At 49.6% G+C, this 13901-nt stretch overlaps 1 protein-coding gene across 1 annotated transcript; it reads left to right on the top strand.

The window, feature by feature from the left end:
* Positions 1-4370: 4370 nt before the first annotated feature.
* MAL (mal, T cell differentiation protein (MAL blood group)) lies at positions 4371-9321 on the top strand (the record flags this gene model as incomplete). The annotated part of the gene is made up of 4 exons (XM_084261100.1): positions 4371-4457; positions 8515-8682; positions 8877-9017; positions 9247-9321. The coding sequence occupies 4 exons, from the start codon at positions 4371-4373 to the stop codon at positions 9319-9321; spliced, it is 471 nt and encodes a 156-aa protein (XP_084117226.1).
* Between the last annotated feature and the right edge of the window lie 4580 nt (positions 9322-13901).

Genomic DNA, 13901 nt, shown 5'->3' with positions numbered 1-13901 from the left:
CTATCATCTCTGCCACAACCGCCAAAAGACAAGAAAACTAAGAAAAAACCCTCAGATTTTCATAGCCTCTATTGAATGGAGGTTGCGGGGAGCTTGTTTTCTGTGTCTGCAAGACACTTCTCCAGGGTGTGATGCCTTGGGAGAAGAACAGGAGAAAGCCAGTGTATCAAATGCTCTTAGGTTTCACCTGGGGCAACACTTCTCACAGCAGGTGCCTTGGGCAGAGACCAGTAGCAGCCTTTTCCTCCCTTCATACTTCCCAAAGGAAGGGTAATCTTGATGGAAGAGCAAGTCTGTAGCAATAGTTTGGAAGAGGCACAAACCTATTAACTAAGTGACTGTGATCTCTAAAATTGGGTATGCTGGTGTATGTGTGTCACTTGGTTCACGTGCAAGAACATGCAACACATTTCACACACAGTGGATTTTGCTTGTCTCAGGCTTCCCTGGGTTTCTCATTGAAGAAAGTTGTTGGCATTCGTTACTGAAACAAACCAAAGACCTTGTCCAAGAACAATTTCTCCATTACTTCTTTGGGATTGCTGCCTTTTAGTTTCCACTGTCAGTAAGCATGTTTACAAGCTCAGGCGAGGCTGAGGGCTATAACAGAACTTTCTTCTTAGCCTTTTTAAGTGCCTAAGTTGAAGGGATTTCAGAAAGGTACTTCATTTCTGGAGTGTGAGCTACCACAGCTCTGTCTTCTCTGGCATACACCTCCTCAAGCTTCTATCATCCAACATCTGATCAGGAATCCTTGTCCTTAGGAGTTCAGTCCCCATTGAGAGGCTGTTTGGGCTCTGTCTTGGAGAAAGATACAGTGAGTCCATTCATTGGAGTTCACAGGGAGGTCAGAAGGGAGAGGACGAAGGTTCATATTGACCTGAAGTGGTAAATGAATCACAAGGTTGGAAAAGACCTTGAAGATCATCAAGTCCAACTGTTCCTGTCCTATGCTAAACCATATCCCTAAGTACCTCATCTACCCTTTTCTTAAATATATCCAGGGATGGTGACTCAGCCCCCTCCCTGGGCAGCCTGTCCCAGGCCCTGACAACTCTTTCAGTGAAAATTTTTTTCCTAACATCTAATCTGAACCTGCCCTGGCACAGCTTTGTGCCATTTCCCCTTGTCCTGTCTCCTGTCCCCTGGGTGAAGAGACCATCGCCCACCTCTCTACAACCTCCCTTCAGGTAGTTGTAGGCTGTGATAAGGTCTCCCCTCAGCCTCCTCTTCTCCAGACTAAACAGCCCCAGCTCCCTCAGATGCTCCTCATAGGATTTGCCCTCCAGCCCTTTCACCAGCCTGGTGAAGTGGGTCACCTTGTCATAGAAGGTGATTGGGTTAGTTTGACAGGATCTACCTTTTGTAAACCCATGTTGACTGGGCCTGATCCCCTGGCCATCACGCATGTGCTGCATGGTAGCTCCCAAGATGACCCTCTCCATGATCTTCCCCGGGACTGAGGTCAGACTGACAGGCCTGCAGTTCCCCAGATCCTCCTTCCGGCCCTTTTTGTATATGGGTGTCACATCTGCCAGCCTCCAGTTGAGTGGAACTTCCCCAGTTTGCCAGGATTGCTGGTAGATCATGGAAAGGGATTTGGCAAGCACATCTGCCAGCTCCCTCAGTACACTCGGGTGGATCCCATCAGGCCCCATTGACTTGTGGGTATCTAACTGGCCAAGTAGGTTGCTAATCATTTCCTCCTTACCCATGGGAGCTTTGTTATTCTTCCTCTCCCTGTCAGCCAGAAGAGCTGTGAAGAGCCGAGAGAGAGAGATGCAGTTACGGTATCACTCAGCTTTTGCTGTAAACCATGTGCATAAGAGTGAGAATATGTGTACAGCTGTTCTAGAAGGGGACAGGTGGAAGGTAGTTATTCCACTCTGGGAGGAAGAATCAAGATTCTCATTTTGCTGTACTGTCTCATACTGACCTATGATACTGACCAGCCTTACTTTTGAAAGGAGGATCTGGAGAACAGTAGGCCTCTCAGTCTGACCTTGGTGCCAGGGAAGGTTATGGAGCAGATCATCTTGAGTGACATCATGTAGCATGTACAGGATAACCCTGAAAAGCAGGTCCTGCTTGACCAACCTGATCTTCTTATATGACAAGATTTTAGGAATAAAATGGCCAGATGGGCATTGTCAGATGCCCAGTGGCTGTGATCAACAGAAGAGCAGCTATGTCTCCACTGAGGAGACACAAGCTTTCTGAGGCATTGTGGGTTTTTGGAGGATGCATATCCCAAACAGCAGTCTGATTTTAAGGCCTCTCTGTCAGGTGATGCAGGATACAGGGGAGGAGGAGACCTTTAACAGCCTTTGGTGAGGTAGGAATTGGCAGTACCTGATGCCCCCAGCCTCCACCTCCAGTGCTGAGCGCCTGAACTGCTGGCACCTCAGCCTTGGACCTGTGGCAGTGACAGGTCCTCATGGCAGAGCCAGGCACAGGCCCTGGACTGAACTCAGCACCTCAGAACACAGCTGCTTGTTCCTCATACCAACCACTGCCAGTCCTGTAGTCCCAGGGAGGGGAGGGGACCGAACTCAGCACCTCAGAACACAGCTGCTCGTTCCTCATACCAACCACTGCCAGTCCTGTAGTCCCAGGGAGGGCAGGGCCTATGTAGCTTTGGCTCTCTCCCTTATCAAGACAGTTAGACCCCCCGCCCTGGAGTTTCTCTGTGGTGTTATGTGCCTACACTCCCACTGTTTGTGGCTCTACCTGTTTGCTGACTTTTAATATGCTTGCCTCTTAGGTAAGTTTTTATATACCTTTGTATCTATGGCACATGTCATCTCACAAAAGAAGCAGGAAATTGAGTAGATACAGCAAAACCACTCCCCAGCATCTGAAGAAGTGAATAGTCCCCTGCATACTTGTGGCAGGAGATGCTCAGCATGAACACTGCATTCAAGTGAGAGAAACAAAACCCATAGAATTATCCACTTAAATTGTCTTGCTTCAACAGCTTACTTTAAGACTAAAAAAGATGGGGGAGGAGTGGGTAGGAGTTTGCCCCAGTGTTTTTCAGATTAGTTTCAAGAAATAGTTTAAGGACTGGAAACCTATTGCAACCTCTTGGGCCTTAAAACTGCAGGATCCATCAGGATGGGAGAGTTGTAAGTACATAAAAGACCCTCAGTAATGAAAACCCTAAGCAAAGCCTCAGGGAATGAGCTTGTTTACACAGAGCGATGCAGTGGCAGCAATGACTTTGAGTTCCTGAAACAGATTGAGACTGTGTGTGAATAAACCATTCCTTTACCTGCAGAGATTGTGTGGGACTTCAAAGGAAATAAAAGAGAGCTCAAAGTTTCAATAAGGGGTGTCCATCACATCCCTTCACACCAACACTGGGGCTTGCTCTGTGCTTGCTCTGCCACCTAATCCTCACCCTCACCTTCCCCCTCCAGCCCCTATGAGCACCCCTGAAGCCTGTCTGGCATGTCCTGCCATGGCTGCCCAGGGACTTTGCAGGTCCCCATTGCCCTTGCAGTGCTATAGCAAGTCCTGGTGACAGCTGTCTTTCAGAGAGGTTTGATTCTCCAAACCAGCTGGCGTCAGGCTTGTGCCAGAGGATCCTTCCTTTTCTGCTCATGTTTTTGTGCACGTTGTATAAACTACGGTGTGGAGGTCCCTAAAGTCCCCCCTCACTTGACCTGCATATTAAAAACATTTGTGTCATATTTTTCTGATTTTGCAGCCTCCTTCAGCCACCTGCCCCACTGCTTCCTCCATAAGGGAAAGTTTACACACAGTCTTCTTTTCTTGCACTTGGTACCCCCAGTCTCTCCATGTCCCTTGGATTCAGGACAGGCATTTATTCCTTTCCTCCCTGCAGAGCTCTCCCCAATTCCTCCTGCCTGCCAGCCTGCTGCAAAGAAGAAAAAAACCCAACCGAAAAGCATCACAGAATCATAGAATCGTAGAATACACCGACTTGGAAGGGACCCATAAAGATCATCAAGTCCAACTCCTGGCTCCACACAAGACCAGAGCCATACAGGTCTTACCTACTGCCTTCAGGTGTAAGCTAGTGCCACCCACCACCACCTAGGGACTTGCTCAGCTTGTGTAGAGACAGCTCTGCTCAAAATGCCTCAGCGCTGCCCCCATTTCCTGAAAACCTCCAGTGTGGCTCCTCCATCAGCCACCAAGTAACCCCTGTCAGAGGGTTTGGCCACACCTGTGCCATTCACTGCTTTCTTCACCTGGCAGCTGGAAGCAGGGAGGGAAGAAAGAAAAACAGGAAGAAGGGGAGGGGAGGAGGAAAAGAAAGAGGAAGAAGAAGGCTGCATTTGGTAGTTAGATCCAGCAGCTAGAGGCAGAGCAGCTGATAGTCGCTGTGGGAGAGGTTTGCAATGTCCTCTGCAGCTTCCACCACCTCTTTGCCCAGTGGCCTGGCTGTCCTAAAAACCTTCCCAGATGTGCTCTTCATTCCTGAAATCGTAAGTGCTGTTTTTTCCCTGGGGGAGGGCAGATCTGGCTTGAGGGGCATCCAGCACCCTTCATGCTGCAGGTATCTGAGGGATGAGACGTGGCTGAAAGCACGGGATTCAGGAGTCGTGCCAGATCCCTGAGTCTCGAGGGCCTGGGGGTCACCTCTGATACCTACCTTGCCCTCAAATAAAACGGAAAGCTGGAACTGGGGCTCTGAAACTCTCCTTTAGCCTGCAGGGAAATTTGTGGTGCCTCTGAAAATCCTTCGTAGCTTTCTGCGTAACAAAGTTGAAGGAGTTTAAACTAGAATGCCAAATTAAGACAACTAATTAATTAATTGGAAGATTGTTTTAGCAGCTGATACAGGCAGAGGGTAAACCCTTCGGGTAAAGCCGGGGGTAAAAGCTAGCAGAGGTGATTATTTGCAGCAGCCACAAGCTTAGGCTGTCAGAGCTCTGCTGCTCAGTTGACATGTTCCTGAGCTGGAATAGTGGAGCACTAGGTATCTGTGTGTGTGGGTAACAGTGTGTGAACAAAGGCTGAACAAACACCTTCCTGCAGCTTCCTCCATATTGTATTTTCATTGAACAGGAGAAGATCGTTATTGTAATAGATTTGGCACAGGTGATTAAGAGCATTTGCTGTGAGCACTGACTAAAAGATGGAAAGTTTCCTCTAGAGCCTTTTTCATGTGTCCTCTGCCCCCATCCATGAAACCTGCTCTTCTCACAACAGTTTGAGAGGCTTTTTCCAAAGCTTGACACTTTCATCCAGCAGCGAGAGGTCTGTCTGAGTGTTGTAGGATGGCACTCAAGATTACTTCATACTAAAAACTTCAACTTTGCCATCTGCAACCAAATCCTTTCACTGCTGTGGTTTATGGCATTTACTTTGTTCTCCTAGTGATAGCAATCAAAGAGGAACAGGTGTTACCTATGTGTGGGGAAAGGTTTTGGGTCAGCTCTGCTTCAGTTCTTCCAAATATGCTCCAAGGACTTGGTCTCTGTGCCCAGGCGCTGAGACCCAGGTCCAGGTTTCCTGCAGCTGCATGAAGGAGGGTGGGAAGTCCCTGTGGAGGTTCCAGGTGGGCTTGGGTTCTGTTAGTCCTGGTGCTGAGCATGCTGCTTGCCTTGGCACGCTTATGGCTGTGCCTTGAACTCTACACAATTCCTCACTCCAGGGGATTTGGTAAGGCAGGCTGCTTAATGAGACAAAAATAAGCACCCTGTCCCTTGATTTAGGTAAGACCTGGAAATGTGCATCCTAAAGGTTCAGGAACCACCTGGAAAAAGAGGAATGTTGCATGACTGGCTTTCTTCATCTCCAAAGGTGGGAGGTGTATGTCTTTAGGTTGTGTGGTTGTATTCTCTGCTGTGTACAAAGGAGGTGGGTGCCCTGAATCACAGCATTCAGAAGGATAAAGAGTTTCTCAGTCATTAGTGGAATCTGAGGTTACCTGCAGTGGGTTAATAAAAAACCCCCACAAACAAACAAAAATCCCCAAGACCACGGCATTTCAAATGCTAAAAGGCAGCTGTGAAAATGCCTCCAGGTTCTGTCTGCCAGCTTAGATGACTGTGGCACTTGGATGTGCTGACTGAGTTACCATTTTTTATTCTGTGATGCTGGGTTTAATCCTTGTCATCTGTTTCATCTGAAGAGCTTTCTGCATCTATGTATATCTGTATATTCTGCATCTATGTATATTCTGCATCTATGTATATGGGAAAACTAAGACAAGATGGAACCAGGTACGTTTGCTAAGTTTCTCTTAGACTGCTGTCCCCAGCTGCCCATGGGTTCTTGCTGAAAGCCTCTTGACTTGTCCCTGATTTTCATGAGCCTGCTGAGCAGCAGAACCATAAAACCAGAGTCAATAATCAAACCGTGACAAACATACTTGACTGAGTCAAAAGTCCCATCTCACATAAAGGAGCGATGGGGAATGGTAAGAAATGAGAAGTGATCCTTCCCCCAGCCTCTTATCTCACCCCCATTGTCTTGAATTTTAATGGTGCAACTGTAAGGTTTTCTCCAGGATCTTTAGCTAACACATGCATGTTGTCGCCACAGGAGTTTTCACAGGGCCTGGATTAGGGTGTGGGTGTCAGTCTTCGGTTGTTACAAGAGGCACCAAAACAGCAGCACTTTGGAAGAGCTATTTTCTCCCAGATACTTGAAGGTCTCAACTACATTAACGATGTATTGATTTGTGTAACGGAACCAATGAACTTTCCCACAAGTGTGGGGTGACAGAAATGGTGTGATGTTTTCTGAATAGCATAGTGACGTGGTTTAGCTCTGGCAGGAGGCCAGATGCACACCAAAGTTGGTCTATCACTCCCCTTTTCAGTTGGACAGGAGAAAATATATATTGAGAGGCTCAGGAGTTGAGATAAGGACAGAGAGAGATCAATCCACAGTTAGTGTCACGGGCAAAACTGACAACACAGAATAAAGGAAAGAAAACTAATTTATTACCCTGGACTGCACACACAGTGACACCAGCGTTGGGTAATGAGAAGCACAACCAGATCTTAAAGCACCTTCCCCACAACCTGTCCCTTCACTTTCGTGATGGTTTTGCTCCCTTCTTCCCCCACATTGTGGCACGGGAAGGGGCAGGGAATGGGGGAATGGGGTTTTGGGTCAGTTCCTTACAAGCTGTTTTCCTTCTTGGCCAGGGAGAGGGGGCATTCATTCCACACACCCTCCCCCTGCTGCGCTCTGGGGTCCCACCTATGGGAGACAGACCTTACCGAACTTCTCCAGTTTAAGTCCTTTCCCACGGGGCTTCAGCTCTTCACCAGCTGCCCCAGCGTGGGTCACTGCTATGGCAGGCAGTCATAAACCACAGAATGTCTCTCAGTCTCTCAGGCCCAGACAGCTCCAGCCTGGTCCTCCATGGGGTCACAAGCCCTGACCCAGCAAACCTGCTCTGTTGGGGATCTCTCTCTCATCTCTGTGTCTCTGTCTCTCTCCACGGGCTGCAAGTGCTGGCAGAGCCTTCCTCTAATGCAGGTCACAGCATCTCCTCTATGTCTCCACCTGCTCCAGTGGGGCCTCTCCACAGGCTGCAGGTGGGGGTCTCGGCCTTTTCCATGGGCTGCAGGGGGGACACCTGCTCCACCATGGGTTTCCTCACGGGCTGCAGGGGCATCTTTCTCTCTGGCACCTGGGGTGCCTCCTTCCCGCCCCGCCTCCACCTTCCTTGTCCTTGGTGTCTGCACAATTTCTTACATCTTCTCACTCCCTTCTCTGGTAGCAAAATACATCTGCTTGTGGGTTTTTTCCTCCTAAATGTGATTCCCAGAGGCGCTGTGACCATCGCTGATGGGCTCAGCCTTGGTCAGGAATGACTCTGGCCTTGAGTCAGCTGGTGTTTGCTCTGTTGGGGCTGCAGAGAGCTTCTGGCTGCTTCTTGCAGAAGCCACCCTGGCAGCCACCCCCCCCCCCTTCTCCGCCAGAACCCAGCCACACAAAACAGCAACACATAGATTGGAGACTTTTTTTCCACTTGCAAAATGCCTGCAAGGAAACGGAAATGCCCTGATTTTGTGAGCCTGGACTTCGGTGCTGGCAGAGGCTGGCCTGGGGTACACTAGCAATCAGACTGATCTTTGATCTTTGAGTAAGGCTCTCTTTCCTCTGGAGTTGTGCCTGCAAGGTAAATACCAACCGGTGATGAGGTTTCACACTGCTTCTTACAGGGGTCTGCCACACTGGGTGTGAAGCAAACATTTCCTTCTGAAATAAGCCTCCCTGTTAGTTGAAACCAGCTTTCAAAAACGTCTGAGCCAGCTTCCTGAGCATGCTGATGCAGGGAGGGTGTAAATGGCAGTGATGCCAGGAGGCAGGGCTACAGCGAGGCTTTTTTTGTGTCAGGATCAGTCAGGTGCTTCTGGCTAAATACCCAGTTTTGAGCAGAGGCTGGAAAGAAGTCAGAGGCATCCCTGGGCCAGTGCCATGTGCAGCACTAGTGCCAGGAGAATGCATGGCTTTTGGCGCTGCTCTAGATAAGCCAGTTTATCCCATGCTCACCCTCTCTCCCACTTACACTTGCAGATCTTTGGGGGCCTTGTCTGGATCCTGGTGGCATCCACGAAGGTCCTGACGCCCATCTTGGAAGGCTGGGTGATGTTTGTCTCTGTGTTCTGCTTCGTCATGTCCACCACCCTCCTGTGCCTCTATTTGTGTGGGGCACACAGGGGCAGCAGCTCCTGGGTCACCTTGGTAAGTGGATGTGACAAACCTCAGGGCCTCTCCCGTCCCTGGTGTCACTGGTGGACAATTGTTTCCTTTGTTGTTACTGCACTCCCAAATCACAGGCTGGGGCTTGTGTGGGTCTCTTCCCCTATTACACACCCCCCACACCCTTTGCAGCGTGCTCCTTCCTTGTGAATGACTGTGTGATCCTTCTTTCTTAGGATGTCATCTGCCAGGAGACAGCAGCTCTGTTCTACCTCAGTGCTGCTGTGCTGGAAGCCTACGTCACCTACTCTTATTCTGTGACTGTTCACATCAGTCCTTTACTACTTCCCCTCTACCGGGAGAGCATTTCTGCTGTGGTGAGTGCCTGGCAGGCAGGGAAAGGAAGGTGAGGAGGTGACTGTGGAGCAGCCTGGAGGGAAAAGCTTTACTTGCTTCAGGGAGGGGGAGAGAAACTAGTCCCAGTCCTACTACGCATGAATGTCTCCAAACATGCAAGAGTCAATAGAAATATGAAGTGTTTGCTCACTGCAGGAACTCATACAATATAATAAAAAGTTAACAGGCTGATGTGTTTTTCCATTGTAGGTATTTGCATTCTTAGCCACCCTGATGTACGTGGTCCATTCGGTGTACTCACTCCTGCGATGGAAATCATCCTAAGAGCTTCACCTTGGAAGTGTCTTGTGGTCACCCCATGAACACAAAAGTTGTTCAACAGCTGCTGTTTCTAGGCTGGGTTTGGGTTTTGGTTTTTAATGTATATACTATAAACAAGCAGCTTTTTAGGTGGGACCACAGCAATGAAGACAAAGCCTGCTGGAGAAAGCTGGCACAGTCTGTTTCTCTTCAGTTTCTTCTGTGTTCGGTACAGGGTGATGCTGGTAATTTGGGCCCAAATAGAAAAACACACAGCTTAAAAAATAATAATTTAGTTGAGTTCAAAGTGCAAGATCTCCTTGAATCACACCCTAGTGCCTCCAGGATTGTTACTGCTGTCAGAGGAAGCCTGAACAATCGGCAATATACTCAGGGCATGAGTATGAAACCAGGTCATTTTAAGTGCTGCCCATCCTTCTGCAAACCTGCTGTGCCCAAAAAACATTGTCATGCAGCTTCTGGAAATGCCATCTCGGACTTGTGATGGGAGATGGGGACAGCCTTGAACTTGCCTCAAGGGGCAACAATGTGAGTTAGAGCAACCATAATGCCTGGAATTGCTGGTCTCCTTAAATCCCCTACAAAACACAACTTAGAATTCCAGGGTTGTCCGAATAATGCCTTGAGTAAGCAGAGGCAACCAGCTCCTGTCTTTGGTTGTGTCACTTGTGCATCTTGTATCTCCAGTACAGGTGGGCTTGCTGTGATTTCACAGAGAGGCACGAGTCATTGCTGGCGTTGTCCCTGTGCTGCACAAGGGTGCACAGCCCCGCGCAACTGCAGGAGCACTGCACCCCTAAGGGAGCAGTGCTTAAGGAGGAGGCACAAACTTGGGCATGAATGAAAGGGGAGCCCGTGTTGCTCTGCAGCCAGGGCCAGGGGCTAAACCATCTCTGGCTAATCTCAGTGATGGTGTTCACCTGAATCCTTAAATTGCTCCATAGCATTAACTTCAATGAGTGTGCTGGTTTGGGTTGGGCAGGAGTTTGGTGCCTTCACAGTAGCTAGTACGGGGTTTTCTTTTGGATTTGTGCTGGAAACTGGTGATAATTCAGGAATGATTTTGTCACTGCTGAGCTGAGAGCCACGGCCTTTTCTGCTCCTCACATTGCCCCGCCAGCAAGTGGGCTGGGGGTGCACAAGGAGCTGGGAGGGAACACGGCCGGGACAGCTGACCCCGACTGACCAAAGGGATATTCTGTACCATATGGTGTCATGCTCAGCAGCTCAAGTTGGGGGAAAGAAGGCGGAAGAGGGAATGTTTGGCCTGATGTCATTTGTCTTCCCAAGTCACCATTACATGTGCTGGAGTCCTGCTTTCCTGGAGATGGCTGAACACCTGGGAAATGGTGAATGAATGCCTTGGTTTGCTTTGCTTGCGTGTGTGGCTTTTGCTTTACCTATTAAACTGTCTTTGTCTCAACCAAGGAGTTTTCTCTCTTTTACCCTTCTGATCCTGTCCCCCATCCTGATGGGGGGAGTGAGCAAGTGGCTGTGTGGGGCTTGGCTGCCAGCTGGTGCAAAACCACGACAGTGACTTCATTTAAGTGGGGTTTCAACTCAAGAAGAGGTGTTTCCACAGGTGAAAGGGGCCCAATAACTGTGGTACCAAATTAGCCTTTCCAGCTGGTGGGGCAAAAAGTTTCCGTATAAGCTCATGGCTAGTAACAAGAACTGGATGGAGAATGGAAGGGAATGGAAGGCTTAGAGGGACCTCTGTTATTTCAGGTCCAGGGGAGACTTGAGCTGGACCAGGGGGTTGAGGTGAAGCCTTTTAATTGCAATGTCAGACAAACATTTGTGGGGTTTTTTCTCCTTGCTTGCTGAAAACCAGCTTGACCTGTTTTGCTTGTGTTAGTGTGACAAAAGCAAAAGCCGATTGCAACAGAAATGGAAAAAACCCTTTTTCAGAGCAGGGAGGGACCTCAGAGACGCTTTGGACAATGGCACTTGGTTCTGAAGGCTTAAGATGCACCTGTCGAAACTGGCTTCAACATCACATCATCGTGGGGCGTATGTGGGGCAGGGTTTGGTGAATAGATTTGCCCTTCCTCTGTTGGCACCCCCAAATTTAGCATTAAAATACAAAGGCACCTTTCTGTTCAGAGCTATTTACACAGGCAGATACTTTGGGCGATACCCTAGACCTAGGGATGCAATATCCTTACCCACCTTCCACACCCAGGCATACCCAGTGCCTCAGCACCAAGCAGTGCTGCCTGTCCCTATGCCTTCTGGCCATCACATTTGCACCCTGCATCTTGGCAGGGCTCCTGTTGCTCCTCCCTGGTTCTCTCTTGCGTTTCCTGTTGATTCTCCCTGCCCTGCTGTGTGGCAGTTTAAACCAGCTTGTGCTACAGTGCACCAGTCAGCACTAGTTCACTCGCTCATCCCTTTCCTTCTGGCTGCACTTACACCCCCCTCCCTTCCTTCCCCCCAAGCATTAGCATAACCTTGCTGTAAACTGGCACTGGAAAAAAAACACAGCCAGGTGCTGCAGATATGAGAGGGCCCACGGGTCCCATGGCAGTCAGGGATGGGGCTGAGACAAGTTTAGACACTGGGAGAGAGGTCCTGTGCCCCCAGCCTGCCTGGGCAGGATGGGGCTTGGCAGAGGGACCAGCGTGTGGTCAAGAGCAAGCAAAGGAACCAATATGAAGTGATACTGCAACTCAAACCTTCATGGCATGGCCCCAACGCTGATCCTGTGCTGCTGAGCAGCTTTGCAGGTGAATGAGCGTCCCTGTTTGGTGTGGGGCTGCTGGCACCCAGTGGCACAGCGGGGCGCGGTGTTGCATCACGCTGCTCAACAGCACCTGTCAGGTGTGCTGTGAGCTGCAGCAACATGCCATGTTCCCCACATGGTGGAAAGGCAAAAAGAAAACCCTAAAATGAAAAAAGCATCCTGAGGTGTTGGCTGGCCATGATGCCCGGTCCTCCCAGTGTCTCTCTGCACCCCCAAGATCCACATGCCCTGGTAGCCTGGAAAATGGTCACCGTTAATGCTCCTGAAGAGAAAGATGCTGCCTAGAGCATCTCCCAGGACTTACAAACTGTGTGTATGTGCACCAGGTCTTATCCCCACAGTAAGTCCCAATGATAACATTGGCCTGAGAATTTGCTGTCTGCCCCCTGGAGATGTTGGGCATCATGAACACTGAGCCTCCTCCCATGAAAATACTTGTCTGGGGATAACAGCTCATTGGTGGCTCCCCAGGTGAGACAGTCGTCTCTGCTGCAGGCTGCCTACACAGGGCTGGCCCTTTGTTGACCACAGGGGCCTTGCCTGCAGAGCAGCTTCCAGCCTGGACCATTACAAGGGGCTGCTCCATCCCAGGCTCTGCCTTTGCTCAGACCCACCTCGTGCCATTTCATTAATCCTTCCCCTCCCTGAGATTCCCTTGCAGTCCATTCTTCAAAAGCCACAGATCAGGTGGCTCTTTCCTCAGAGCGCTTACAGGCCCCACTCCCACAGCAGAAACCAGCGGCACTATTGCATCCCTGCAGCCACCACAAGATTTTAGCTGGTAGTGTAACTGGAGTTCCCATCTCTGCTCTTCCCCAGCTTCCTTGGGAAAAACAAGGAGGGCTGCAGGCAAATGCTCTGGAGAGGAGGCAATCAGCCTTCAGTTACATAAGTACCCACTTGCAGGCAGGCAAAAACTCAGCTCCTGTGATAACAACATACTTACAACCATATTCATTAACTATACCCAGATTGTAATCTTGGTTCATCCTGATTAAATAGTTTCTTAACCACAATGCTGGACACCCTGCTTACAGCAATGCAATGGGATAGCAGCACTGCCATTGTCTCCTGAATTGTAGAAGACGTTGCTTTGTCTGAAAGCAGCTTAACAGAACATTGTGGCCAGCTCCAAGGAAAGCGTAGGCGTTTCTGCTGTGTCTCACCTTACAGCCAGCTTTATCCCTGAGCAATGAGCAAACTGGGCAAAACAGCTGCACAAGCATCTATATTAACTCGAGATGGGAAAACTGCTGTGGTCCATTCCCTGCCTCTGCTCTTTGCACCCAGACCACAGCCCCCACACTGCGCTCCTTGTTCTCCCTTATGCCAACAGCATCAAGCACTGAAACCCCATTTGCTTTGAGGACAGGGATGGAAATGCCTTATTCCTAACTCATGGACATGCTCAGACATGAGCTACTGTCCTGTGGATCAGAGAAGAGCCCTAAACCTCCTCCAGAGAGCAGAAGCAAGGCTGACGAGTCCTGAAGACCCTCAAGGGAGCAGATGTAATGTATGTTTGTAGATCCCTGCTCAGCAAAGACAGGCTGGGACCCTTGTGCCAAGGGATGGCACCTCAGCAACTCAAGATCTGGGAAAATGTGGTGTGAGATCTGTTTGGGTCGCACAAGGAGCAGCATCCGGGGCACGTAAAGAAGAGAAGAGCTAGAAGACTTCACAACTTGCTCTGTATTGGGTACTGTCAGCCAAGGACCTGTCCCTACAGCTTGCCTGTCTTCAGCTCTTCTCTGCCCAACTCTGCCATCTCCCCCCACTATGCAGATGGGGCATTGACATCACCCACATCCTGCACTGTTGCGCAGTAGTGGCCTTG

Source organism: Gallinula chloropus (assembly GCF_964237585.1).
Source record: "Gallinula chloropus genome assembly, chromosome: 3".
Taxonomy (NCBI): domain Eukaryota; kingdom Metazoa; phylum Chordata; class Aves; order Gruiformes; family Rallidae; genus Gallinula; species Gallinula chloropus.
The sequence above is the reverse complement of the archived record's forward strand: the minus strand, read 5'-3'. Positions and strand labels throughout refer to the sequence as shown.